General features: G+C 35.3%; 1 protein-coding gene across 1 annotated transcript in view; it reads right to left on the bottom strand.

Moving 5' to 3' along the window:
• Positions 1 to 27,313, bottom strand: part of Mt2 (tRNA (cytosine(38)-C(5))-methyltransferase) — a 64,081-nt gene that overhangs the window by 16,122 nt on the left and 20,646 nt on the right. The window contains exons 4-8 of the mRNA XM_090374800.1: positions 27,055 to 27,126; positions 21,416 to 21,505; positions 20,465 to 20,684; positions 12,162 to 12,439; positions 2,165 to 2,222 (exon numbers count right to left, since the gene is read on the bottom strand). Of these exons, the coding sequence (XP_090230926.1) occupies positions 2,165 to 2,222; positions 12,162 to 12,439; positions 20,465 to 20,684; positions 21,416 to 21,505; positions 27,055 to 27,126 (718 nt within the window). The remainder of the gene's footprint in view (positions 1 to 2,164; positions 2,223 to 12,161; positions 12,440 to 20,464; positions 20,685 to 21,415; positions 21,506 to 27,054; positions 27,127 to 27,313) is intronic.

The following is a 27,313-nucleotide window of genomic DNA, read 5'->3' as shown; positions in this document are numbered from 1 at the left end:
TGATCAATGCAAAAACAAAGTGAATCACTAAAGCAGGGGTGGCCAACTTAATTTGTGATGTGATCTACTTTTTTTCTTCAAAATGTGCTGTGATATAATCTTAAGAATTTCATTGCACATGGTTAAAAAAGTTAATCAACACATTGAAAAATGTTGTTTATAAATTTTAAAATTAAATACAATTCAGAATTCTTATTTTAAATTCATACGTATTTAAATTTTTAATGTATGTGAAGTTTGTATCTTTATGTCATCTGCCAAGCTTTCAAAATCGGGGATATACTGTGATAAGGCCAACTGTAAATAATCTATATGCAAATCCGTAAGAGTACAGCGATTCTTTGTTTCAAATACGAAAAGGCAAATTCACATAGAAATGTGGAACCAAAACAGGAATTTAAAAGTTCTGATTTTTTTTACATTTCAGTACTTTTCTCGGCAAATATATTTCCAAAAGTAAGTTTCTGATGATATCACTTTTAGGAAGATATCGTTTTGTAATATAATAATTTCATTATCTCCATGTGAAAAATCTCAGCGATTTTTTCTGCAATTTGTTTCGTATCTAAGTCGACATTAAATGGATAAGAAATATATTGAACAATGTCTTCAATTGTTTTAAAATCACTGAATCTGATTTCAAAATCATCCACATTTTCTCAATTTCAAAAACATATTTCTCACTATTACATTCAAAAACAGGATATATTTGCAAATTGATCGAATTGTTTTCTTTGAAATCCTTAGCCATTGCCAAAAATTGATATTTATATGCAAAAATACTACTAATCATGTCATCCACATTTTTAATTTTTCCTTGCAATTCCAAATTCAGATCATTTAATTTACTGGTAAAATCTGGCAAAAAAGCCAGATCACACAACCACTCCGTGTCTTGTAGCCGCTGATAATCATCTCCCCTTTGATCAACATTTTTTTTAAAAATTTCATTCAGCAAATTCCGAAATCGCTGTAGAAACTTACTCCGACTCAGCCACCTCACATCTGTGTGTAATATCAGATCTGGTTCATTTTCATCAAGTTGCATTTTGAAAAGTCTCCTTTGAAGAGATTGTCCTCTGATGGAGTTCACGATTTTGGAAGCTATTTCCATAATAGTATTTAATCTTTTGCTGGCTAACACTTGTTGGTGAATGATACATTGGTAACTCAAAAAATCTGGGAATTCATCATCCTTTTGGTACAATTCAATGAATCCGTTAAGATGCCTGTCATTGCTTATCTCCATCTGTTGTTATTAAATAGTGGTAATTTAATTAAATAGTGGTAATTTAATTTTTTCAATGCGTTAAATATATCAAGACCTCTAGTTCTTTCTTTTAAAGAAACCATACCCAGCGGTTCTCTAGTGGCAAAATCATCGAAAACCATATGAATAAAACTGCATTTTTGATGAATTGACCATCAGGAAATGGTTTGCATTTTTTTGCAAGAAGGTGACTCACTTTAAATGATGCTACAGTTACTGCTGTAGATTGTAAATTACAGGAACAAATTTTGTTGTGCAAATAATCTTGATTTAAGTTCTTTTAATTTATTTTTTCTAAGGTCACTATTAGGTGGAAAATCTGATTGGGATTTACTATGCAGCGCATTGAAATGTCTTTCTAATTTTCCTTTCAAACAACATTTTTCTTTTATCATTACAAAAAAGTATTCTAGTTCCCACTCGATGAAAATGATATGTCTTACTCTTCTTCATAGCATTCATTTTAAAGTAACATATAAGTACTGTCCAGTTATTAATATTAAGCTAAATAAGAATTTGACACATACACTATGCTCTCCACAATGTAACTGCATGAATTTTCACTAGACAAGTGTATCAGCTGCACAGCGACAAGAGTAGTCAAGTGGTTCAACGGATTTGTAATAAGCGTAATGTTGTAATTATGCAGTGGGGTACATAATAATAATAACATTTAGAATAATCTATTTTATATATATATATACTTAAAATCCATCGTGATCGACCCAAATTAAATCCGTGATCGACTTGTGACCACCCCTGCACTAGAGAAATAAAATTAACTTAAAAATAGAAAGTAATTTATTATAATAATAAGAAAATAAGAAACAATATCAGTATAACTGTTTATATGGAATAAACATATTAGTAGAAAATGAATTTCTGCAAGTATACCTCAGTTTTGGTGTTCATTTGAAGAACGGAACCAGTTCCCTGAACATAGTGTCCATATCTAAAACAAAATTAAAAAACATATTCACTGATAATCTCTGCAATATTGCTTAGTAGCATTTTCTAAAATTTTTAGTGTTCACTTTTATTATCAGTATAATACCAAGTGAATATTTGATGAAAATTTTCAAAAAAAAATCAAAAACATCTAACTAAAATTTAAGTGTTAATTTGACTCACTATTTGTTACAGCACTAATTCTAAACAAACTACCAAATATCAAAATCTATTCAAGAAAAGGAAGCAATAAAATTTACATAACACAAATGCTCTTATGATTTTAGTATTATTGAAATGATAAAAATTATGCTTATGTATAATTGGGAGAAAAAAAATAAAATCTTTGCTCACTTAATTTACCTCTTTTATAAGTACAGTAGGCCCTCGATGTAACAGACCCCAATTTAACGGACTTTGGATTTAATGGACAAAAAATTTCTCCTAAAGAAAAAATTTTAACTTTTTTTTTTATTATTTGTAAATAGCATGGATGTAAAATTTCCGGGTGATGGATGGCTGTGGCGTTTTCGAAAGCACCACAGCATTGTTAATAAAAGAACCCATGGTGAATCTTTAGGTGCAGATGAAGAACAAGTTGAGGCTTTCAGAAAATATTTAAAAGACTTCATTAAAAATTAGTGCCTCATTTTATCACAGCTTTATAATGCTGACGAGACGGCTTTTTTATCGTGTTCTGTTACTGAAAATACCCATGCTTACAAGCACTCCTGGTCATAAGCTAAAAAGTAGCAAATTCCAGTTTTATTTTGTGCAAATGCTGATGGCTTGCATCGGCTTAAGCTTACGGTAGTTGGTAAGGCAAAAAAACCTTGTGCTTTAAAGGATTTAATGAACTAGTTACCGGTGACATATTCCCACTCAAAAAATGTCTGGTTTACAATGGATATATTTTCTGTGACTGGTTCTTTAACCATTTTATTCCTGATGTGCAAAGCTATCAGACATTTGTGCTGAAAATTCCTTCTCATAAAATAAAGACTGTTTTACTGCTAGATAATGCATAGTGATGATAGCTAGATAATAAATTTCCAAAAAAAAACAACACTTATCTACAAGGTAAGTTAAAATCAATCACACAAAGATAAAATACTGATAAATATGTAACCCAGAAGCAACTGGAAAACAAAACTAAAAATGAAAACAGCAGTGGTATTGAGTGTACAGCTAAAGCAATTTCCTGTCAGGCATACAAGAGTAAAGTTCCAAAAGAGAAGTTTCATAAACACAACTTCAAAATACTTCAGTTAATTATGACCTCTGAAAGGTGCTCCCTTTCCAATAACAAATAAGGTCAGACTTAGTGCCAATGGCTAAGAGAGCAAAGAATGGGGACAAGGAATTTTTCATGTATGTGAATACGAAAAAGAAGAAAGCTAATCAGATCAGACCCTTGTGCTCTGGGTGTGGAAAAGTCTTAGATAACCCTGCTAATGTTGCGGATAAACTGAATAGGTACTTTGCAATGGTCTTTACTGATGAAAGACCCTTCATGCTGAGAAAAGGCTGAGCCATATCAAATTGGTGATTTCATAATTGCAGATGATTGTTTATTAGAAAAACTTTTGAGCATAAAGTTTAAAAAGTTTAAAATGATGAATATGCTATTAACTCTGGGAGTAAGGCTCCCAGAGTTAATGGCATATTATGAGGGCATCTTTGAACTCACAGGAGGTTCCTTTGGCTTGGAGAAGTGCCAATGTATCGCCAATACATAAAAGCTGTTCCAAAAGTGAAGGTAGCAACTACAGACTGGTTAGTCTGACTGCAGTGGTAGGAAAAATCTTAGCGGTAATGATTAAGAGTGCAATCCAGGGACATTTAGATAGATAGATGTGGCATTCTGAAGGACATAACATGGCTTTGTTAAGAGTAAATCATGCTTACCTAACTTAGTAAGCTATTTTGACACAAGTTATTCATGAGCTGGATTTAGGGAACAATTTCAACAAAGTTTATTTGGATTTTAGAAAAGCATTTGACTCAGTCCCTCATGAGAGGTTACTGTATAAGCTTGAACAGGTTGGGATTACTGGTAAGATTCTAAGTTGGATTGCTAGGTGGCTGCAGGGCAGAAGGTTGTGATTAATGGATAGTCTTCAGATTGGTAACATCAGGAGTTGGGTCCCTCAAGGATTGGTTCTTAGAGCACTGTTGTTTCACATTTTCATAAATATCGATGAAGGGGGTAGAAGGCGGGATGTCAAAATTTGCATATGCCGCAAATTGGCAAAGTTGTTAATGAACAGTGCCAAGCAGCATTCCTTTAGGATGACTTGAACAGACTTCAAAAGATGGTCAGAGAAGTGGCAGCTATGTTTTAATGTTGCTAAATAGTAGTAGTAGTAGTAGTAGTAGTAGTGGCACATGATGCAAGAAAGCAAGCGTAGGAGCTTATGCAGCATCAGCCAAAAAAAAAAAAAAAATCACACCATTTCCTCCAAATGCCTGTCCAGTTGCTCCTTAAATTTATTTAACCTATCAACTTCTACAACGACAGATGGAAGTTTGTTCCAGCAATTAACCACCCGCTGGCTAAAGGCAAATTTCCGCACATCTATTCTACATCTGTCCTTTCTTAATTTGAACTTATGTCCCCGTAGGTTGGTAATCTGAACAAGTGGAAGGATCCCATCAGAATTCAGCGTGCTCAACCCATTCAAGGCCTTATAGACCTCAATCAGATCACCGCGCAGGTGCCTAGTCTCCAGCCACTGCAATTTGCAGAACTTAAGCCTCTCTTGGTAAGAGAATCCCTTCATTCCCCTCACCAATCGTGTTGCTCTTCTCTGTACACGCTCAAGCAAATCTACATCCTTCCTAAAATGAGGCCTCCAGACCTGTACGCAGTACTCAAGGCGTGGCCTGACCATTGCCTTATACAGAGGGAAAATCACCTCCTTTTCCCTGCTAGCAAAATTCCTATATATCATTGACAAAACCCCATGACCCGCCCTAGCAGCCTGTCTACACTGCTCAGAAAACTTCATATCTGACTGCACAATTACTCCCAGGTCTTTTTCATTTTCTACCACCTTAAGTGTAGTACAACACAGTTGGTACGTTTCTCTGGGGTTACTTCTACCCATATGCAGTACTTTGCATTTGTCTAGGTTGAACTTCAGTTGCCACTTCTTAGCCCATCTGCTCAAATTATCTAGATCCTGTTGCAGTAGCACACTGCCATTACTGTCATTAACAACCCTGCCAACCTTTGTGTCATCTGCAAACTTCGACATTAAGCCTGATATACCTTCATCAATATCATTGATAAATACACAAAACAACAGTGGACCCAACACCGAACCCTGTGGGACTCCACTAATAACATTAGTCCACGAAGAGCAGCACCCATTGATTACCACCCTCTGTCTTCTCCCACTTAACCATCCTTTTATCCATTGTAGCAACTTACCCTTAATACCATTCTGCTCCAATTTGTACAGTAGTCTTCCATGCGCAACAGTGTCAAAAGCTTTCCTGAAATCCGAGTATATGATATCAAAATTATTTTTTGCATCCAGTTCCTTTGTGACCACATCATAATAACCAATCAAATTTGTCAGACAAGACTTTCCCTTAACAAACCCATGCTGTGTTTGAATTATTGCTGCAGTCTTGTCTAGATGATCTTGCAATGCATCTTTAACCAGCGACTCCATTATTTTACCCGGAACAGAAGTTAAACTAACTGGTCTGTAATTACTCGTGTCACCCTTCGATCCACCTTTGTGAATTGGGGACACATTTGCACATCTCCAGTCCGTGGGAACCTCCCCTGAGTCCAAGGATGCTCTCATAATTATGGCTAAGGGTTTGCTTAGTTGCTTTGCCGCCTCCTTTAAAATAACTGGATAGATCCCATCCACCCCAGGTGCCTTTCTTATCTTTAACTTCAACAATTTCTCCTCCACTTTGCTCTCAGTTATTACAAAATCATTAAGCACACTGCTACAATTTGATAACCTTCCATTTTCAAATTGTAATAATTCCTCACGTGTGAATGTAGATGCAAAATACTCATTCAGTTTGTTTGCTATCTGAGCAGGATCATCAACAGTCGAACCATCGATGTCAAGTGGACCAATCATATTCATCCCCTTCCTTTTAGAGTTTATATAAGTAAAGAAATCCTTGCTGTTATTCTTAGCATCTTTTGCCAAAGATTTCTCGTAATCCGCCTTCGCCTGCCGAACCTCCTTTGTGACCTGATTACAGACTAGCTTATATCTGCCACAGGCTTCTGCGTCACCTGATAATTTATATGCATCCCAAGCATTTTTCTTCTCTGTCACGAGTCTCATTAGTTCATTTGATAACCATTTAGGCCTAAACCTTGAACGATATTTCTTAATCGGTATATAAAGTCTAGTCGCTTCCACGATTAATTCTTTGAATGCTTCCCACTTAGAATTTACTGTTTGTAACATCGTCAGTTGATCCCACTGTACAGAATTTAAAAACTGTCTGAGACCACTGTACTCCCCTTTACGGAAGCAAAAACCCTTTCCTTTACCCCTGACGGTAGTTACCTCTTTGAGTAAATCCCACTTCAGCACACTGTGATCACTGCCACCTAGTGGTTCCTTTATCTGCAAATTCTTAATACACGAATGATCACTGCTGATAACCAGATCAAGAGTGTTACTTTCTCTGGTTGCCTCTCGAACATGCTGCTGCAGAAAACAATCATCCAATAACTCCACAAAAGTCTGACTAGTGTGTGAGTGACCAACCCACAAGTTCCAGTCAATATCTGGGAAGTTAAAATCCCCCATTATAAGACAAAATGCAAGGTCTTACACTTGAACAAAGCAATCCACAAATAAATTAAACACTTGATGGGATTAAATTAAAAACAGTGGAGGAGGAAAGAGATCTAGAGTTACAATACGGGCAGTTTTCCGAACGGTGCAGCCAGGAAAGCCTATGGTGTCCTATCAATTTATCAAACGTTATCTGTAGAGATAGGGAGGTCATAATCCCACTCTACAAGGCAATTGTCAGACCACATTTGGAATACCATGCTCAAGTATGGAGACTTCATCTGAAAAAAAAATTGAGCTTCTTGAAAGGGTCCAAAGACAAGCAACTAGAATGGTGAGATCAGCAGAAGGATAACTGATTATGTGGACTACAGAGCTTAGCAACCAGGCACCTCAGAGGTGACCTGACTCAAGTTTACAAGGCTCTGAGAGGGATTAGTAAAATGAAAGAAGGTGATTTTCTCATTGTTATAAAGAATTCCAGAAGTAGTGGTCATAAATTCAAATTACAGGGCTTGAGGTTTAGATTAGATTTTAGGAAGTTTTCTTTTAGCCAGTGAGTCGTTGATTACTCCCTCACAGGTAGTTGAGGCTGACAGTTTGAATAAACTCAAAGGTCAACTGGATAGTTACCTGTGTGTGGAGAGAAGCATATAATTTGTGTTTTCTTATCTACTTGTTTTGTTTTTTTGGCCAGTGCAGCAAAAGTCTGTGATTTCCTTGCACTATATGGCAAATACTATTACCAACAGGTCAAGGAGATGTATAATTTAGGCAAGAAATTGTATGCAATTTTTTCAATGTATATCTCCCCTTATAGCATTACATGACTGTAATGTTACAGCAGAAACAGGAAACTGGCACACTTAGTTTCCTACAGATGTTTATACTGGCTCAAAGTTTCCAAGTTTTGGAAAATTAACACAGAAATGTAAATTATTGTTAAGAGTAAAAAATAACTTTTGGGGCAATAAACAAAACACTTTCTCCTTCTCCTTTCCATAAATTAGCATTAATAGAGGCATATGATGCAAGAAAGCAAGCTTATACAGCATCAGCCAAAAAAAAAAAAAAAAAATATATATATATATATATATATATTCTTCTCATTTCATCCATCCATTCGCTCCAAATGTTTGTCTAGTTCTGCCTTGAATCTATTCAAGCTATCAACTTCTACAACAGCAGATGGAAGTTTGTTCCAGAAATCAACCACTCACTGGCTAAAGGCAAATTTCCACACATCTATTCTACAACTGTCTTTTCTCAATTTATGTTCCCTCAAGCAATTAATCTGGGCAAGAGGAAGAATCCCGTCAACATTGAGCTTGCTCAATCCATTCAAGGCCTTATACACCTCGATCAGATCACCTCCCAGGTGCCTAGTCTCCAGATACTGTAATTTGCAAAACTTGAGCCTTCCTTCGAAAGAGCAACCCAATTCACTAATCTTGTTGCCCTTCTCTGTACTTGTTCCAGCAGTTCTACATTCTTCCTAAAATGAGACCTCCAGACTTGTATACAGTACTCAAGGTGTGGCCTTATTGCCTTATACAAAGGGGATAATCACCTCCTTATCTCTGCTAGAAAAATTCCTGTATATCATTGACAAGACACCATGAGCTATTCTTGCAGACTGTGCACTGGTCAGAAAACTTCATATCTGACTGTACAATTACATCCAGGTCCTTTTCATTCTCTACCACCCTGAGTGTAGTATTACACAGTTGATATGTTACTCTGGGGTTACTGCTTCCCATATACAGTACTTTATATTTGTAAATGTAAAGGCAACTTTTCTAGATCCTGTTGCAGTAGCATATTGTCATTAGTGTCATTAACAACCCTGCCAACCTTTGTATTGTCTGCAAACATAGACATTAAGCCTGATACACCTTCATCAAAATCATTATTAAACGCAGAAAAAAACAATGGAGCCAACACTGGACCCTGGGGGAACTGAACTAATAACATTAGTCCACAAAGAGCAGTGTCCATTGATCCAATTGTAATTTCTATTACAATGCAATTTTCCTCCCTCCGGTCACGTATGCTGCCAGTACGTGGTTTCACCACTACTTTCTTTCTTTTATGTAGTTATTTATTATTATAATTTTTTTTTTTTTTTTAGGAGCACCACTACTTTCATTTATTTGTTTATTTATTAAATTGTTTTTTTTTTTTTTTTATGGGAGCACCACTACTTTAGTTCTTTTTTATTTGTTTGCTTATTTTTTTTAATTTTATTTATTTTTTTTGTATTATTTTTATTATACATGTTTTATTTTATTTTCTTCTGATTCATTTATGCTGGATATGGAATCAAAAAGCAAATATCTTTTTTTTTTTTTTTTTTTTTTTCATCTCTGGAATGGGCCCCCAAAGGATCCTGGCCTGCCTTCTGGCAACATCAGGTGGGTCAGAGTCTCTCTTGAGACAGTATGTGCTTTACATGGACTGGCCCACCTTCCTGTGGTGTGGACAAGTACCCAGAATCATCTATCCAGGTGACTGATGATTCTGGGTAGCCGAGGCCAGAACAAAACAATAGAACACACATAATACGCACATATCTGGTCCATTTGTAGTGATACTGTTCTTCACAGAGATATGAGGCGGAGTTGAACAAACGTTCTAGGAGCCGCCTTTTACATATACACATGTCCACATATGTCTTCAAAGAAAAATTCAATGTGAAATTGACATCCTGCAGGCAATCCTGCTAGTTTTAGCATTGGGTTGAAGTTGATGAAAAAGTGATCGCCAACTGCTTCAAACATGCTGGATTTACTGTCTTGAATGATACAATGTGTGAAGTTTCGCATGCTTCCTCTATTAATTGCGAGGAACAGTCCGATAATAGGGAAGAAATATTTGAGCATGTGCATCATCACCTACACTTACAGGAAAACTTAAGCTTCAAAGATTACGCAGAAGTGGATGTGGATGTTTCAGGATACACACAAATGAAGAGGAACTCATTGCAGACGTAATGGAATCTGTAATTTGTAGATGAAGATGAGGAACCTACTGTGGTTGAACAAGAGGTGTCAGTGAAAGATGCTCATCAAGGATTAGAACCCGTAAGTTGATTTTTTCAAGTGCAACCTAACCGCGAAAGTGAAATAACTTCTATTACACACTTCATAATTCTCTTTTAAAACATGCTCTACCATTGAAACAACATGTTTTGACAGATTATTTTAAAGTATGAAACAATTCTCTTGTTAGGCCTTGATAGGTATGTAGCCTATGTAATGAAATTTACAATTTAATTGTATCTTATTGCACTCTACAATCAGTGCAAAATTTACAGTCATAATTTTCTTGTTTAATACTGTAGTACATATTATAAATAAGATTAAACTATATTATATTAGTAGCACTACATTAAATTTTCAAGCTTTTACTTGTTCTGTTGCTAATTTTATGAACGATTGATATAGCATCCGATATAACAACTGTTTTTCTCATTCCTCCTCTATGGGACTGTTATATAGAGCTTAGACTGTGTAATCATATATAATTATTACAAAACAATAATTTTAAAAGCCAAACAGTGAGAAAAAAAATACATACAAGTTATTTTATTTCATACTTTTGTTTAAAAAATGAGATCTTAGAAAACAAAGTGCACTGATAGTCTCATCGCTGAGCCGCAAGAGGATTTTTGTGAAAATATTGCCCATGGTAGAGAAAGCTCAAACTGCCACTTGGAGGAACAGTGGGGAGGTATTCATATGCCAACTCCAACTATTTCCCTCTAATTTCTTAATCTTGAAATAATCTCATCTCTTGTTTGATAATTTGAGAACTTTAACTACAGTTTGTTTTTTGTAGGGAACTGCAATCTTTTTTATCAATGGAAAAACTAGTTTTTGTTTCATCAAGAACATTTCTTGTTCATCTTGGCCTTTAGTTTGATCATGCATACATGAAGATGCAGGGTGAAGTTAGTAATTTCAACCTCAATACTGCCTTCTTGATATTCCACTGTCTTGGAAAGCCTTTAAACCAGAGTTTAAATAATTCTTGCAATAGAAGCTTTGCTTTGTCAATTCTGATTTTCTTTGCCCTCTTGCATATTATGAAAGTATGGAAGAACACTTTCAAAATCAGTGCATCTTTGTTCTACTTTAAATTTTAATGCAGCATACAACTCTTTGGACAGAGAAGAGTTTTGTTCAGCAAGTGATTTCATCATAAACTATTAATATTAATAATTAACTATAAATATTATTCTATATAACACCCTTGCAGTTAGCAAACTGGTGTCTTGATGACATAACACTTCAATGGCAAGATTCAAAGGAAGAAGGTGAAATTTAATTGATATAGTATTGAATTCATTCTCAGTGAAATTAATTTTAGAATTAAAATCAATCGATGCTTTTTGAACAGTTTCTCAATTTATAAAACTCAACTTATAACAGAATCATACTGAATTCCTATAATTTGCTTTTCTGTGGTCTGTAAATTTAATGTTATTCATTCTAGATTCTGGATAATATTAATCTGTAAAATATGTACATTAATACAATAACTAAATTACTAATTAGTAGTAGATATAATAACTGAAAGGGAAAAAAAAATTTGTTACTTATTGTTAATATTAGCAGTGTAATAGAATAATCAATCAATTCATAACAAAGAAAACACCCAATGACAAGAAACCTTGTCCTTTCAATTATATCCCACTAAACCCAGCAGGAGACAGCACTTAATACTATACTGACTATTAGTGTGTCATTACATGTGTCACCTTGTGAACAACTTTCAAACTCCAAATTTGGGAAGCTGTTCATTAAGTGATGGTAAGGTGTCACTAGCCCTGACTGTTGGAAATGACATCACTCAAGGCCCATCAGACATAGGCACATTGTTCCTTTACGCACGTGGATTAAGTATCGCAAACAGTAAAAATATACACGGTTTATATATGCACAAACAGTCTATATCTGTTTATGGATATCTAAATTGAAAAATCAACTTTTAGTTCAACCTAAGGCTGGAAAGCCGAAATACAGTTAATTTATTAAAAAAAATAATAGCACGAAATACAGACATTGCAATCCCTATGCACATAACAGCATATATAATGAAACAAGAAATACATTATCTCTCCCTCCCCTCCCTTAAAAGTGACGCATACTTACGCTTTGGTAAAGCAGCAAGAGTGGCAGCTTTCCTTCACAACAATATCTAATGTTATAGCATATTTCAAAAGCAACTTCTCTGATAAGAGATATAGATCAAAATAAGGTGTGGGCTTGTCTTCTAAAAATGGCAAAAGACAAAGCTTTTGGTGACTTTCAGAATTTACTTCATTAATAATAGCTGAATGTACATCATGACCCAATGCTTGAAGTTCCTGTACTTTAAAATAAGGCTTCTGTGATAAATCATTCCCAATAACTGGGATATCTTGGAAAACCTAAAATATTTAATAACATACTTAAAAACAGCATATAAAACCTCTTAAGAATTTGATATAAAGAATTTGACATTAACCAGAACTGTTTCTGTTTTCTATTATGCTTACTCTACAAATAAGATAACAATAGTTAACCAGAGTAAGGAAAACTAATGTCCCACTCTTCTCACTGATTTCCACACTAGTTTGCACTTCTTTCCTCACAAGAAGTGCAAACTGTTAATAGCAGAAAGCAAAAAAAATTGCTTTCTGCTATTAACAGAATGTCTTAAATATCCATACAAATAGTCCTAAAGTCTGATCATAATAAATGTGGTAATGAACCAACCATTCTTTAAACAAAGTAAACTTAGTCAAAAATTTGTACTGTGTTTGCTTTGTTCAAAGGATGGGTGACATGATAACTCACTTACTCATTAACTAAAAAAAAAAAAATCTGTTAAATGGATTTCTTATATTTCCCTTCAAAATACATTGGGACCTTGCTATTTATAGGGAACCTCTTAAGCTCACATCTATTTTTTTTTTTTTTTTTTTTTTTAATAAAGATGGCTCATTACTTTTTGCAAATGGGCAAAAGCAAAGTTAGGATTTCTCATTATTTCCAAATTTGCAATCTTGTTTTACCAAACTGCTCCCATGAGCAATTATCTAGTTATAAAACTTGTACCTCTTAAGCATAATGCAATGTTTGTCTTTCCCATAACAAATATCTGCTAAAATAATTTTCACATTAGAAAAAACAAAACTAGAAGGCTTTTTTTCAATGACTCCAAAAACAAAAGTTTATTGGAACAGTATACGCTGTCATCATGAATGAACTGATTTGATTGAGAAACCAAATAAATTGTTAACACTGACTTCAGTTTCTGTTGGTTGTAATTTCAGAAAAGGAAGAGAGTTTTTCCAAAGAGCAGAAATAGAAGAATAATGAAAAAGACTGGTTCTGTGAAGCTGGTGATAAACTATTAATGGATATTAAATTTGATGCCTATGTTCAGACTAGTTGTGGAGAAAGGAGGAATTACAGATGTCAGTTCAAAAGAATAATATCCATGGAAATGTTTGTAGAAAGAGTATGCAGAAGAAACTGTGTGTGTGTGTGTGTGTGTGTGTGTGTGTGTGTGTGTGTGTGTGTGCGCGCGCGCAAGGGAGTAGAATAAGTTTGTGAGAGTGGAGACATTGATATGACCACTTGCTTTTAGAAGGAAAATTGAGGCATTTGAGTTTTTAGGATACCTTCCCAAGACATGGGAACAATATTTCATGGAAGGGTGGATTTGTAATTTGTACAGAGTTAGCAGCTGCTTAGAAGAACAATAATACCATACCAAAATGAAAGAAAAATCATAATACGAGCAGGAGATTAGTTTTTTTACACAAAATAAGATAGTATTAGGTTTAAGAAGGATTAAAGTTAAGTACTTCCTCCCCCCACCAACCCATCCATTCCAAATTATTTAACAGTGGTGTCTGTATAGTCTGTATATTTCTTGTAAATTGTTTATTTGTTATAATATATTCTCTTCACCTTACTCCAATTGTTGGAGCAAATTTCTGCACATCAGTTAAGAGCAAACAGAGGCATTAAAATTAAGAATAACTAGTAAGAGGATCTTTCGCCTGTGCATGCCAGGGTAAAATAGTGAGGGCAAAGTCAACACTGAGGAATAAGACTGGATTGTTTTGGTTAATTAATCAGTAAAATTTATTAATCTTATTAAATTTCATTGTCAATTGAATTGTACTTTTTTAACTAAATAAATATAGCAACCTAGTTATAACAAATGTAACAGCATGAATTATAAGTTGACAGGAGATAAAAAAGTCATATAACGTAACTTGGAGATAATATTTGATACCGAAATACATATATATATATATATATATATATATATATATATATATTGTGTTATAACTGCATTGGGATATAGGTTTAGGGTTATATTTTGTATTGGAATTTTATTGAACTTCAATAGAAATCATGACTCAGGCCAGAGCAGCTAAGCAAATGGCTCAAACTAGTGGAAGTGCTGTGGCTCAGGGGAGAACTGGGGGGGGGGGGTTGTCCTCTGAATCACAGTCTATTGAAATGCACTGCTTGTTTGATGTTTGTGGAGCAATCAGGAACGGGATATGATATTGCCAAGTGGAATGTCTTTGTGTGTGAGAGATGTAAGGAGTGCGAGGAAATCAGGCACCAACTCGGCATTGTTATGGGCTTATATGAGAGCTTGAAGGACACGGTGGATGCCCTCGAAGGATTTAAATTGAGGGGCCCATCAAGCTCTCAGCTACCCACATCAATGCCAGAGCTTGCACTTGAACATCACGCAACACAGCGGAACCCCCAAGGCAGAATGCACTGGTCCCAAAGGAACTAGTTATTGTTGGTGACTATTGTCAGGGATACGGGGAATATACTATGTAAGAAGGATAGGTGGAACAGGACCAGGGGTAAAGGTTGATGACGTAGAGCAGATATCATCTTTTAAGGGCACAAAGGGTGATATTGTTGTACACGTTGTCACTAATGATATTAAGAGTAGGAGACCGGCAGAATTACTTAACAAGTACAGGTCAATGTTGAAAAAAAAAAAAGCCATGAGTTAGAGTTGAATTTGAAAGTGTCTGCAATTCTGCACAGACACGATAGGAGGGAGTATGTGAGAGAGCCTTGTCGATCAATTCTGCCCTGGAGAGATTGTGCAAGGCTCTGCACCGGGAAAGGAAAAATGAGAGTAGGTGTGTGTTATATGCCTAATGAATCTGATGAGTATAATGAGCAATTGTGCAGAGAAATAGAGTGGGCCAGTAAATTAGAGTGTCTTATAATGGGGGATTTTAATTTCCTGGATATTGACTGGAATTTGTGGGTTGTTCACTCACACACTAGCAAGGCTTTTGTGGATTTATTGGATGATTGTTTTCTACAGCAGCATGTTCAGGAGGCAACTATAGGGAGTAATACTCTTGATCTGATTATCAGTAATGATTCTTCATGCATCAAGAATCTGCAGATAAAGGAACCACTAGGTGCAGTGATCACAGTGTGCTGAAGTAGGATTTACTCAAAGAGGTAACTACCATCACGGGTAAAGGGAGGGGTTTTTGCTTTCGTAAAGGTGACTACGGTGGTCTGAGATAGTATTTAAATTCTATACGGTGGAACCAACTGATGATGTTACAAACAGCAAATTCAAAATGGGAAGCATTTAAAGAATTAATCTTTGAAGCTACTAGGCTTTTCATACCAACAAAGAAATATTGTTCAAGGTTTAGGCCTAAATGGATGTCAGATGAACTAATCAGACATGTGAGAGAGAAGAAAAATGCATGGGATACATATAAATTAACATGTAACACAGAAGCCCACGATAGATATAAGCTGATCTGTAACCAAGTTACAAGGGAGGTTAGGCAGGCGAAGGCAGATTACGAGAAATCTTTGGCAAAGAATGCAAAGAAAAACAGCAAAGAGTTCTTTACTGATGTAAACTCTAGAAGGAAGGGGATGAATCAGATTGGTCCACTTGATATCGATGGTTCAACTGTTGATGATCCTGCTCAGGTAGCTAACAAAGCCATAATTATTTTGCATCAACATTCACACATGAGGAGTTATTCAGGGAGGGGATGCCAGAGGTGTATTCAACTCTGGCAGTAAGCTAGAAAATCTCGTAATAATTGAGAGTAAAGTGGAGGAGAAATTGTTGAAGATAAACACAAGAAAGGCACCTGGGGTGAATGGAATCTATCCAGTTATATTAAAGGTGGTGGCAAAGGAAGTAAGCAAACCCTTAGCCATAATTATGAGAGCTTCCCTGGACTCAGGGGAGTTACCCATGGACTGGAGATGTGCAAATGTGACCCCAACCCACAAAGGAGAATCAAAGAAGACACAGGTAATTACAGACCTGTTAGTTTAACTCCTGTTCCAGTGAAATTAATGGAGGCACTGGTTAAAGAAGCATTGCAGGGTCTTTTTTTTTTTTTTTCTGTAGTTGTTGGCGCATCGGCTTCTGTGGCCATAATGCACCTCCCAAGGTTTTTGCAGTACTTTGATCCAAGCCCGAGGCGGGATTCGAAGCCGCAACCTTTGGGTTGCCAGGCAGGCACTTTACCCACCTGGCTAGCCCGGTCGGCTGCAGGGTCATCTAGACAAGACTTCAGTTATAGCTTGGATTGTTATTGTTATTTGGATTTTAGGAGCATTAGCAACTAAGGCCATATTGCTCCGGGATATGCGGTGGCCATTACGACCTTTCTGCATCCTCCTTATTTGGTGGTGACGGGCTCAAACCCCGGTCTAATCAAGAAGCGTGTGTTACGCACTGCTGCTCCTTCCCACCTGGCTACGAGTTATAGCTTGGACACAGCATGGGTTTGATAAGGAGAAGTCTTGTCTGACTAATTTGATTGGATACTATGATGTAGTCACAAAGGAACTGGATGCAAAGAACAATTTTGATATCACATATTTGGATCTTAGAAAAGCCTTTGATACTGTTGCACATGGAAGACTGCTGCATAAATTGGACCAGTGTGGCATTGGGGACAAATTGCTGTTATGGATAAAGGGATCGTTGAGTGGGAGAAGACAGAGTGCTAATCAATGTACACTGCTCTTCGTGGACTAATGTTATTAGCGGAGTCCCTCAGGGTTCAGTGTTGGGTCCATTGTTGTTTTCTGTATTTATAAATGATATTGATGATGGTATATCAGGCTTAATGTCCAAGTTTGCAGACAATACGAAGGTTGGCAGGTTGTTAACCCTGCAAACCTTCATATCATCAGCAAATGAAATTTAACACTGACAAATGTAAAGTACTACATATGGGAAGCAGTAATCCCAGAGTAACATATCAACTCTGTGGTACCACACTGACAGTGGTAGAGAATGAAAAGGGCCTGGAGGTAATTGTGCAGGCAGCTATGAAGTTTTCTGAGCAGTGCAGACGGTCTGCAAGAGTAGCTCATAGCGTCTTGTCAATGATGTACAGGAATTTTTCCAGCAGGGATAAGGAGGTGATTATCCCCTTGTACAAGGCAATGGTCAGACCACACCTTGAGTACTGTATAAAGGTCTGGAGGCCTCATTTTAAGAAGGATGTAGAGCTGTTGGAACAAGTACAGAAAACGGCAACAAGATTAGTGAATGGAACAAAGGGTTGCTCTTATGAAGAAAGGCTTAAGTTTTGCAAATTACAGTGTCTGGAGACTATGCACCTGCGAGGTGATCTGATTGAGGTGTATAAAGCCATGAATGGTTTGAGCATGCTCAATGCTGATGGGATTCTTCCTCGTGCTCAGAATAATCACCCGAGAGGGCATAAATCAAATTGAGGAAAGACGGTTGTAGGATAGATGTGTGGAAGTTTGCCTCTAGCCAGCGGGTGGTTGATTGCTGGAACAAACTTCCATCTGTCATTGTAGAAGTTGAAACCTAAATAGATTCAAGGCAGAACTTGACAAACATTTGGAGCGAGTGGATGGGTGAAATAAGGGGGTTATTATTTATTTGTTTTTTTTTTTTTGGCTAATGCTATATAAGTTTGCTTTCTTGCATCATGTGTCTTTGCTAATGCTAATTATGAGTACAGAGTCATATTCATACTGCAGATATTAATTAAATGGGTGGGGGCAACAATTTGGTTGCAACAAATTTTTAAAGTCAAACAGCTCTCTCTCTCTCTCTCTCTCTCTCTCTCTCTCTCTCTCTCTCTCTCTCTCTCTCTCTCTCTCTCTCTCTCTCTCTCTCTCTCTCAATCGTGTCTCAAAAAATCAAACATGGCTAATCTTCAAATTCTTCCATGTGAACCTCCTACCGGGTGCGCAATTCTCTTTATTTTGTTAATTGTGTAATATTTGCTTTAATGGACTTTGGAAATAACTGACAGTATCCACTGAACCAACTTTTTGTCCATAAAGGATTGCACACACACATGCATACATTACAAAAAAAAAAAAAGTTCCCTTGGTATATGTTTTCTAGAAGGGTCCACCCTTGTAATTTGCCAGCTGATCTTTAGAGTTGTAACAAATTTGCTTTATTGTGATAATAGTTGAACTGATGATAAATATAATTAAACCAAGTAAACTTTTTTTTTCTAAACATCAGAAAGATTTGACTTCAGTTTTTGTCGCAAGTAGTGACCGATGTTAATCAAACTTATAAAGGCACTGAGACCAGACAACAAAACCGAATGAATGGCATATATTCAGAGAATCATCAAAGCAAAGTTTGCAGGCAAGTGCTCCTACATAACAGAAATTAACTAGTCTTAGTACAACCAAAATTCATGCATTAAAATAACATATCAAATGTACTACTTGGCTCCTCATTTACATTTTGTACATTATTCACTGTCTGGTGCAAAACTAAACTGAGGCCACTCTCCATCTGATGAGACCAGTAAGTCTCAAAATCTGTCATGGTAGTGTGTCTCTGAGTGTTTAATGAATATCAAATTCACCTCTTTTAATGATGCTATTCAATTAAAAACAAAAATATAATTACGTGTCAACTCATAGATAATGATGTCATTTTTAAATGAGCATAAGTCGTTGTTGTTGTTATTTGGTTTTTTTAGGAGCATTAGCAACTAAGGCCATATTGCTCCGGGGATATGCGGTGGTATTTCCCTGACCTTTCCGCATCCTCCGTATTTGGTGGTCACGGGCTTGAACCCCGGTCTAATCAAGAAGCGTGTGCTACGCACTGCTGCTCCTTCCCACCTGGCTACGGACGCGCCGAGCATAAGTCAGTCAAGCTTATGCACACTTTAGAAGCGACAGGGAAAGAAACACAACACCTCTGGGGTGCCTCCGTAGCCAGGTGGGCAGGAGCAGCAGTGCGTAGCACACGTTTCTTGATTAGACCGAGGTTCAAGCCCATGACGACCAAATACGGAGGATGCGGAAAGGTCAGGGAATGACCACCGCGTATCCCCGGAGCAATATGGCTTTAGTTGCTAATGCTCCTAAAAAAAAACAAAAAAAACCTAACCAATAACAACACCTCTAGACAAAGTCAGAAAATAGAATGTAGAGTATCGTACTATTATCACATTATTTACTCATCTATCCTGGTCACAAATGTTGTCCATATAAGAATTCTCTGAAAATATCTAAGAACTTTTAAAAAGTATTGCCTATGATAAATAGTCTATTAGCCAAGAAAAGCCAGTTAGCTTAGTTCCAGCACAGAAAAATGTGCAAGATAAGCCTCTTATAAAGACAAAGTTTTTTGAAAGATTTTTATATGTAAAAAATAATAAGAGAAATGAAAATCGAAGATCATTTTCACTGACTCAAAAATTATAAAATTTAAAGCAGAACAGCATATTTGAAGCCACATTAATGCTATTTGCGGATTGAGGATCAAGTCCATGTTTTCTGGATCACAGGCAGCTGCTTTGATTACTCATGGTTCACTTTTTGTCATACTTTATCTATCATGGGTCAGCTGCTCAATCATTCATTAAATCAAACTTTGCTTAGCAAAAGTCAGTCATGAACCCAGGGCAAACTTTGTAATACAAATTAATTCACTGCATATATATGACACTGTCAATCAGTCACTTTCCTAAGTTATTTTAATGCCTGATAAGTTCATGCAATTCAAAGACATTATTGGGAATGTAACACCTGCAAACAACAATGAAGTCTTGTATGCTAGTCACTGATCATTAAAACTTCCAAGTCAGTTAAAAATATATTTATTTATATATAAAGAAATCTTTCATTTCTTTTTCCTTGAAAATGGTAAGTAATACAAAATTTTTAAGACAGATTTAAATTCAACACATTTAAATGTACTAGAATCCTGTTTTACTTTTCAAGGAGAAAAATTTTTTTGTATTGTTGTTCAGTGTTATTAGCCATTACAAACACAAATTAAGTATAATTATCAATTAAATAAATTGATAATTTACTTATCAATTAAGTAAAATTATTTTAATTAAATATTATTACATTAATTTATAAAATAGTGCAGAGTTACATGATTACTGAAATCTTACCTCACTTGTAACTGAAAATCCAAATTCAAGTGGCTTTAACTTTGCTAATAAGTAATATCGCAGTCTAGAATTGGGTATGTTAAACTGATTAGGAGATAAAAGAAATTCTTGGTGAAGGTATCCACACTTATCAAGAGTGTTGACTAAAATATTTCTAGTAGTGGAATTTTCAAAACCTTTTACATTTTCGATGAGCATATAGCTCGGTTTGTGCTTGACTCTGTTGAGAAATAAATTTTTTTTTTACATATAATGTAGTATATACACACAGTGCAATGCAATGCAATTCAATACCACAAGTAACCAACAACAAAATCTATAAATATTGATAATAAATTTCCTAATAGCATTTCTTCAAAAGTACTGTTATAGTCAGTAGCAGCAAAACAGAGAAAAATTCTAAAATCAAAAATTTTTACATTCCCTACTCTGTATTAAAATTTAATAAGAAACGAAAATTTCAGATAGATGGTAGAATGATAATGGGTTAGAAAAATTAGTAATAAGGTTAGATTCTGGATCTTTGGCAAATGGAGGAATGTAATTAATTTATAATCAAGTCCAGATGACAGGCCTTGCTATTATACTTCAATTCAGGAACAGGTCAGTAGAAAGCTTGGGCTTTCTAATGACAGCCATAAAACAGTGTGGTTTTTCCTGAGTACAGGAAAAAAAGTTTGGGGGGGGGGGGCACCTTCCATTTCTGCCAAAGAACAACAAATTTGGGCTCCATGGGATCCAGTCAGGGACCCAATGAGACAGCCTGTCACCAGGCTTCAAGAACATTGAGAAACCAATATTCTCTAAACCAGGATTTGTGGATCAATCCTACTAACTGGGGTCTCCTACCTCTGAAAGTAGCATCCATCACACTGTTGCACCTGTCTACAGCAAAAAGCAATAGGGGGTCTCAGCAGGCAGGGTTACCTTCATGTTGACTGAGAGATCTACTTCTTCAAAGTGACTAAAATATTTCTAGTAGTGGAATTTTCAAAACCTTTTACATTTTCGATGAGCATATAGCTCGGTTTGTGCTTGACTCTGTTGAGAAATAAATTTTTTTTTTACATATAATGTAGTATATACACACAGTGCAATGCAATGCAATTCAATACCACAAGTAACCAACAACAAAATCTATAAATATTGATAATAAATTTCCTAATAGCATTTCTTCAAAAGTACTGTTATAGTCAGTAGCAGCAAAACAGAGAAAAATTCTAAAATCAAAAATTTTTACATTCCCTACTCTGTATTAAAATTTAATAAGAAACGAAAATTTCAGATAGATGGTAGAATGATAATGGGTTAGAAAAATTAGTAATAAGGTTAGATTCTGGATCTTTGGCAAATGGAGGAATGTAATTAATTTATAATCAAGTCCAGATGACAGGCCTTGCTATTATACTTCAATTCAGGAACAGGTCAGTAGAAAGCTTGGGCTTTCTAATGACAGCCATAAAACAGTGTGGTTTTTCCTGAGTACAGGAAAAAAAGTTTGGGGGGGGCACCTTCCATTTCTGCCAAAGAACAACAAATTTGGGCTCCATGGGATCCAGTCAGGGACCCAATGAGACAGCCTGTCACCAGGCTTCAAGAACATTGAGAAACCAATATTCTCTAAACCAGGATTTGTGGATCAATCCTACTAACTGGGGTTTCCTACCTCTGAAAGTAGCATCCATCACACTGTTGCACCTGTCTACAGCAAAAAGCAATAGGGGGTCTCAGCAGGCAGGGTTACCTTCATGTTGACTGAGAGATCAACTTCTTCAAAGATTCCTCTTACCTTGAGCAATCTTCAAAGATTGCTCAAGGTAAAATGCATACCCAATGGTTTAGAAGGCGCACTGTAAACTCCAAACATGTGTAGTTAAAAACTTATCCATACCTCTAGCAAAAGCTAAAAAATGCCTGTGCAACCTAGACCCAGTATCCCATTCAAGTTGACTTGGCAATGTTGTCTGAACTGCCAATGCACCATTAAAAATTAAATCAAATCAAAATCCTCTTCAAGTAGCAATGGGCTATTATAAAAATGATTTATGATCAGCCAGAAGTATGCATGTTCTTCCCAAGTTTTATTAAACCTCGTTTCTAGGGTAAAATGTTTGGCATGGAAAAAGCCAGCCCTCTGCAAATATCTACTTGTTGTATAGTATTGGCAGTGGCAAATGATGCAAGAAAAAAAGCTTATTTATTTAAACTAGAACCATCCACAACAACAGATGGAAATTTGTTCCAATAATCAACCACTCATTGGCTAAAGGCAAACTTCCGCACATCTTTTCTGCAACTGTCCTTCCTCGATTTGAATTTGTGGCCCCTCATGTGTGGTCTGAGCAAGAGGAAGAATTCCATCAGCATTGAGCTTGCTCAATCCATTCAAGGCCTTAAACACCTTAATCAGATTACCTCACAGGTGCATAAGTCTTCAGATGCTGCAATTTGCAGAACTGAAACCTTTCTTGGTAAGAGCATCCCTCTGTTATGCTCACCAATCTCGTTGTCCTCTATGCTCATTCCAGCAGCTCAACATCCTTTCTAAAATGAGGCTTCCAGACCTGTATGTGCTACTAAAAATGTGGCTTGACCACTGCCTTATACAAAGGGATAATCACCTGCTTATCCCCACTAGCAAAATTCCTGTACATCATTGACAAAACCCCATGGGCTATCCTGGCAGCCTGTCTGCATTATTATTTGTTTTACATTTAAATATTTTCTAAAATTTCCTAGCATTATACTGCACAGTGTTCAGATAATATGCTATGATATCTTATCACAGTATTATATGATAATGAAGTACCATAAAATATGAAAAATGCAAGGAAAAGCATTTTCTATGGGATTAACAAGCAAATAAAAAACAGCAACAATTTTACAAATACAAAAAAAACACAAAAACTATTGTACACTATAGTATATTTTAAAGACTAAATGCACAAGGCATAATAAGTTATGGGTTGAAATTAACTATATAATATTGATGTAAATACACCATAGTTTACCCATAAATTTAACTACAAAAGTAGTGTAAAGGCATTGTTTGATTTTATCTCATATTGTGGCTACCTTCACAACGAGATACCAGGTATATTAAATAACGCTTCTCTAGTAGAGGAGATGATTGTTATTTATTCTCAGTGGGCACCACCACCCAGATGCATTTCGGAGCTTGTTGGCTCACTCACTGGTGGGGCAAACAGGTACCCTGATAATGCAGACATGCCATCACAGTTGAAGTTAATTCCACAATATGAGATGCCAAATGGTCTCCTCTACTAGAGAAGCGTTATTTATTCAAAGTAGTGCAATACCTGGTATCTCATGAAGTAGCCACAATACAAGATAAAATAAAACGATGCCTTTACACTACTTATGTAGTTAAATTTATGGGTAAACTATGATTTACATAGTTTTACACCGATATACTATAGCATATGTATATACAGTATGCATTAAATGCATTTTATTCTCATTCATTTTATTTCAAAAAGTGACAGCTTGTGGAGTTACTAAAGTTGAAAGAAAAACTATAGCAAAAAAAAAGCACAATCAACTTGAAATACAATACTTTCAAAGCAGCACTGCCTAAAGACAAAAGATTTTAGTGCTAGCCAAATTATTACATAGGTATTTTCTAAATTTAAAGCCTTTGTTGCTAACATGACTAATATAAACATGAAAATCATAAAAGAAATAATAAATATTACCACCTGATACAGAATTTAATTTATTCATTGGTAGTGATTCATTGGAAATGATATTCACATATTGAATAACTATAAATTCACATATTGAATAACTATAAATCATTATCATGATATCACTTAATTAAATTGCTTGAATTAATAGGGAACCTATGTGTAGCAAGAAACTGATTGTTGTAACAAAAAAACCGGAGTCCTTGAAGGTCTGAGAAAACTGTGCCAGCTCAGTTTGTTTTAATTTTTGGACTTTATATCATTTTTAAAAAATATTTTAGCCTTACTATGTAATTCAGTTAGTTCCAGAGTCAGTGTTCACTGAAAACAGAACCCACAGATCAAAATGGGAGGGGGGGGGGAGTAATGCTGATGGAATACTAAAATTCAAATTGATGCACTTCTAATTGATATTTTCATTTCTAAGTTCAATTTATTTTGGTCAATTTAATACAGCAACCCATCTGCTACCGGGCTAATAAACAGTTATTCTGTACAGTTTTCTGTGTTGGTTCTCGGTGGATGAGAAGTTGCAACAAAATTGTTCAGCAAAGTAGAAATAAACTTCTTGAATACCAGACAATATAATTAGTTTTAAACAAAAAACTATTTTGTTTAACTTCTGAAATATAAATTTCAGAACAATAACATGTGCATTGTCTTATCATCATCAACAAATGCATTTATTAACCAAAATGAATTATGTGAATAACTGTGGTGGAAATAGTTTGGAATAAAATCAGGAAAATCAGGATACAAAATGGTATATCATTTCTTATAATAGGATTTTCAGTCGTAAAAATCAAAAGAAAGATTTTCTTAATGTCTAGCCACTGTTCAGTTCAGCAGTCTAGTGTTTAGTCAATAACACAGCAAATTACAGCATAATTCAAATGAAAATTACAATAAATATTCTGGTTAACACTGAACAGACAGAAAATGTAGCAGAAAATTTTTAAAAAGTAAAGAATAACAAGAAGGAAAATACGAAACACCCCCATAAAATTGTATGTTTCTTTGCAGGTTTTAGGATTTCCAGAGATGAAAAACAAGAATGAATGGTGGAAGGAAAAGTTTTTAAGCAAAAACTCTGGAACACTAGTGAGATGATATGTCTCCTTGGCTGGCAAAAGATATCACAAACTGAAATAAATTTTAGACAGAGTAAGGAATAAAATGGTTGCTTAATGAAGAATAAATGAAAATACCTGAAAAGGAATAGAAGAGGAATTCAGCAGCTAATGTAACATCTTTTCAAGGCGAAGCTAAAAAGACACTCCAGGAGGTGAAGGATGAAGGCCTCATTTTAGGAAGGCTATGGAACTATTGGAATAAGTACAGAAAGGCTTTACTTCTGAAATTGCAGTGTCTGGAGACTAGGCACTTGCAAGGTGTTCAAGACTGAGGTGTTTAAGGCTTTGAATGGATTGAGCAAGCTGAATGCTGATGGCATTCTTCCTCTTGCTCAGACCACACACGAGGGGACACAAATTCAAATTGATGAAGGACAGTTGCAGAACAGATGTGTGGAAGTTTGCCTTTAGCCAGTGGGTGATTAATTGCTGGAACAAACTTCCATCTGTTGTTATGGAAGTTGATAGTTATAGGCAGAACTAGATAAAACTATTGGAGGGAATGAATAGGTGAAATGGAAGGTATTGTGTGTGTTTTTTTTTTTTTTTTTTGGCTGATGTTGTATAAGCTTGCTTTCTTGAATTATTTTCCACTGCTAATGCTAAAGTATGAATACATTAAAATGAAATTAGTTTAGAGAAAGAATCAAAAGATATATAATTTTGCTTGTTAAGTTACTTGGTAACCGTGCTGGTCACCCAAGACACATGGTGAAGAGAATCAAGGAAAACCGACAAATTCCCTTTAAGTTTCAGATTTGCAACCATACTTCCTTCAGAACCCAAACACTTTGGTTCCAGGAGAAGCAAACCAGGAAACCAAGATGTTTGGGTTCCGAGAGAAGCGTGGTTGAAAGCTGAAACTTAAAGGAATTCACTGGTTTTCCTTGATTGTCTTCACCAAGTGTCTTGGGTGACTGATATGTTTACTTAGAAAAAATGAGGGTGCTTAAAGCAGACATAACACCAGAATAATGGTGCATGGAATAATGGAATAGAACCTCAGTTCTATTTTGTTGGTTTTCAGAACACGAGGTTACTTGCTAACTTAAGCAAAAACGAGGTCTGAAACAATGAAGTCTGCCCACATAGAAAAAGAAAGACTGGAAAAGTCCCTCCTGTTATTCATATTCTATATGGGCAGATTATTTTACTTTTATAAAAATTTTCTGTCTGGTCAGTATCAACAAGAACACCTATTATATTTTACTCCTGACCTCTTTAAAAAAAATAATATAAAATTATAGTTTAAATGTAAATTAGTTAACAGTATCTGTATTATCATTTCTGATGGATCAACTGGTATCCAAAAATTATCTATTTTGCTTTCTCTCAATAACACAAATTAATTAGCAGAAGTATTTTTGAAAAGATATTACACGATCCCAACAAATTTATAAAAATGAAGTTCATTTATATATCAAAATAGGTTTATGATTTTTTTTCTAAAACTTTCATACCTGTTTTTAACAGAATATTTTATAAAATAAAACAAAGAAATCTTACTTATATTAAAGTAAGTTAATCTTGCTCTCTTTGAATCTTTCAGTAGCTAATAAAATTAGCAACACATATTTATACAGAATATATTAACAAAAAACAATAAATCAACATTTGCAAACATATTACAGTTAAATTAATATATTCAGTAAGATAAAAACAAGTTTATACAAATTTCCATAAATGCATGATACAATATGCACCAAGTATATTCATTAATAAGTTCATACAAACATGAAATTATACTTACTCAGGCAACAATTTTAAAAGATGTAAAAATGATTCAGTTCTGGAATCCTGACAATCTTGTTTTAAGCCTTGTCTAATTAGATAAAAGTTATATTTTTAAAAATAGCATATACATATATTGAACTCTTGTGTGCTCTATAACAAATTACAATAAACTATAAATTATCTTAGGATAATTTAAAAAAAAAAAAAAAACTTAACAGTACTTCAAGCTCTAACTAAACTAATACAATTATCCTAGGTTAAATTAATTACCTTAG

Source organism: Mastigoproctus giganteus, chromosome 5, assembly GCF_048544385.1.
Source record: "Mastigoproctus giganteus isolate SK-2022 chromosome 5, ASM4854438v1, whole genome shotgun sequence".
NCBI lineage: Eukaryota > Metazoa > Arthropoda > Arachnida > Uropygi > Thelyphonidae > Mastigoproctus > Mastigoproctus giganteus.
Note: the sequence above shows the minus strand (reverse complement) of the source record. Positions and strands in the feature narration are given on the sequence as shown.